Here is a 2482-nt window from a genome sequence, read left to right on the forward strand (position 1 = left end):
GTATTTATATTTGTGTACAAACTGTTTAGATTGTCAAAAAGCCTGTGTTTTTAGGGTTATTAACAAAGTTTGTGTACTCAGACCAGTAATAGTTGGTCACAAGCCATGGATATTTTGTGGGTCAGAAGACAAAAAGTTTGGGAACCACTGCTTTAAACTATTTACTAACAACATCTAAAGTTTTAGCTAGATCATTAAGTGCCAAATGGAAAACACCATTACTGTAAACAAATTATTGGAGTTGAGACATAACAGGGTAATAAAGGCCACATCATTTATTTGAATGYCATAAACATAAAAAGTGATATAGCACTAAAGACATTAACATTTTAGTCAAATGTTACCCCACAGATGTGCAAAACATAAAAAATGGTATGACCTATACCTGCTGACTTTAAGAACACAGATAATGCAGTYGTCAAGTAATAMCTGAAAATAAATAAATATCAAACAACAAATGYGMTCAGCAGCACACCATCCCCACCATTAACAGTGATCCGTGTTGAGACGCTGGATGGTGGACCAGATGGTGAGCCCATAGGAAGGGGAACCCACGTCTCCTCTTGGGGCTGTGCCCAGCCAGCGGCCGGGCTCCAAGGGTGAATCCCACATGACCTGTGTCCAAGGAACACTCAGTCACTACACTCATTTAAAGCACTCATTATAGGGGTCTTTGGGCTGCACTTTGTCTGAACCCTCACTGAGGACCTGTTTGCCTTGGGTGACCCTAATGGGGGCATGAAGCCCCTGACAACATAGCTCCTAGGATCATTGGGACACTCAAACCCCTCCGTCATAAGATTGGCAGCCCAGGGAGATGGAAAACCATAGTCCTTCTTGGAAAATATTCAAGGAAAGTCTAGGAGCTTTCACCRGCAGTCTGGATCAAATCTGGGAACACTGCTGCGTACAGCCGCTGTCAATCATACAGCACGAACCACCCTACGTTGCTCTCATTGGGTTCACTGTTCTCTGTGATTCTCTTTATTAATTGGAAGAACCGTCAGTTTAAATCCTGTATCATCATTAGGTGAACAGCTTTAACAACAAAATGTTTTTTTTCCTCCTATTATTTTTACAAATAATGGAAATTTGTCATTGCACCGGCACACTTAAATCCATGATTTCACTTGGTTGTCCTTCGGGCAACTAGGAGGTAGGATCTGGTTGTCCAAAACAAATATAGGTTGTCTCACCCCGGATTTACACTACATGCGTCTCCGCTCCACTGTGCTGCGGTGCGCAGTTCGCAGCTGTTCATTTGTGCCCCAATTTATACAGCCTCCGCTGCGCTCAGCTCCGGTCCGACACACAGAGGATGGAGGGTGTCAGGAAAGTGTGCAGCAAGGAGATCGTGCGATAAATTCAGTGATAAATGTGGAAGTCAGAGCAAAAAATAATTAATTCTGTGAAAGACGAACTCCAAACACAGCTGAAAACATTGATGTAAAAGCTTTTGATATCTATGGTTGAAACTGTATCACTGTCATCTTTCTGAAACTTTTGATTTCACAATAAAATCCACGTGTATCATGTGTGTACGCATATGCTTCATGCTACATGTTTCCATCTGCTTCCCAAACAGAAAGATACATTCTGACAGCATTTTTGTAGAAATAAATCCATAAATTTATTAATATAGCTGCAATTTCGACATTATTCTGCCTAATAGTGTCTTATTTTGTAAATACGGATGTTGTGCTCGTTCCTCTTCCTGTGCTCCGGCGTCTGGCAGAAATAGGATCGGGTCTAATTTTGCCGGATCGCCGTCCGCTCACCCCCGCCCTGTGCCGCCAGTGTAAACACTCTCATTGGTTATAATGGGTGTGTGTTTGCTGTGGAGGTCGGAGCGGAGCAGAGCGGAGCCGGAACACATGTACTGTAAATTGGGGGTCAGACAACTTAAAAGCGACCCCCACGTAAAATTTTTGTCTTTTAATTTTAAATAGATCTGTAGAGTCTGTACAGATAAAGTAATCTGATGTTTTCTGATTCCCACAGTGACCGTTGGCACCAGTGAAACTCAAAAAGTGGGTAACATTTTTCTGCAGGTAAGAACTCTGTACACCAACTTTCTGAAGCCAAACGCACAATTACATGTTCAGCTTCGATGAGCACACACTTCACCTTCTTTCAGTTGAAACTGGTGGTGAAGAAGGGGAATTCCACTGAAAATGTCTACATGGGTGAGTGAATGAAAATGTTTAGACTTTGGTCTACAAACTTCCTGCTTTTTGACAAAATGTTAAAAATGRCACAAGTTTTCTCTGGTTGCATCAGAAGCTGTATCGTTTATTTAGCTTTACTGCATGAAAGCAGGTTTTATTTGAGCAAAATATGCAGCTTTAGTCTGTATCACACTAGGCTACAACTGTTAGTGACGATTTTCAAAAACAAAATCTGAGGGAAAAAAATGGGCGAAGRCGAACTTGAAATCCCCCCAGAGATCGGAAGTGATTTTTGAATATTCAGTCTAGTTAAA

At 41.6% G+C, this 2482-nt stretch overlaps 1 protein-coding gene across 2 annotated transcripts in view; it reads left to right on the top strand.

Moving 5' to 3' along the window:
- commd7 (COMM domain containing 7) overlaps positions 1–2482 on the top strand; it is a 36978-nt gene that overhangs the window by 21149 nt on the left and 13347 nt on the right. For both annotated transcript variants that reach the window (XM_014003930.1, XM_014003931.1), the window contains exons 7-8: positions 2002–2051; positions 2138–2186. In XM_014003930.1, coding sequence (XP_013859384.1) covers positions 2002–2051; positions 2138–2186 — 99 coding nt within the window. The remainder of the gene's footprint in view (positions 1–2001; positions 2052–2137; positions 2187–2482) is intronic.

The sequence above is a fragment of the Austrofundulus limnaeus genome, unplaced genomic scaffold (genome assembly GCF_001266775.1).
Source record: "Austrofundulus limnaeus strain Quisiro unplaced genomic scaffold, Austrofundulus_limnaeus-1.0 Scaffold21, whole genome shotgun sequence".
Taxonomy (NCBI): Eukaryota; Metazoa; Chordata; class Actinopteri; order Cyprinodontiformes; family Rivulidae; genus Austrofundulus; species Austrofundulus limnaeus.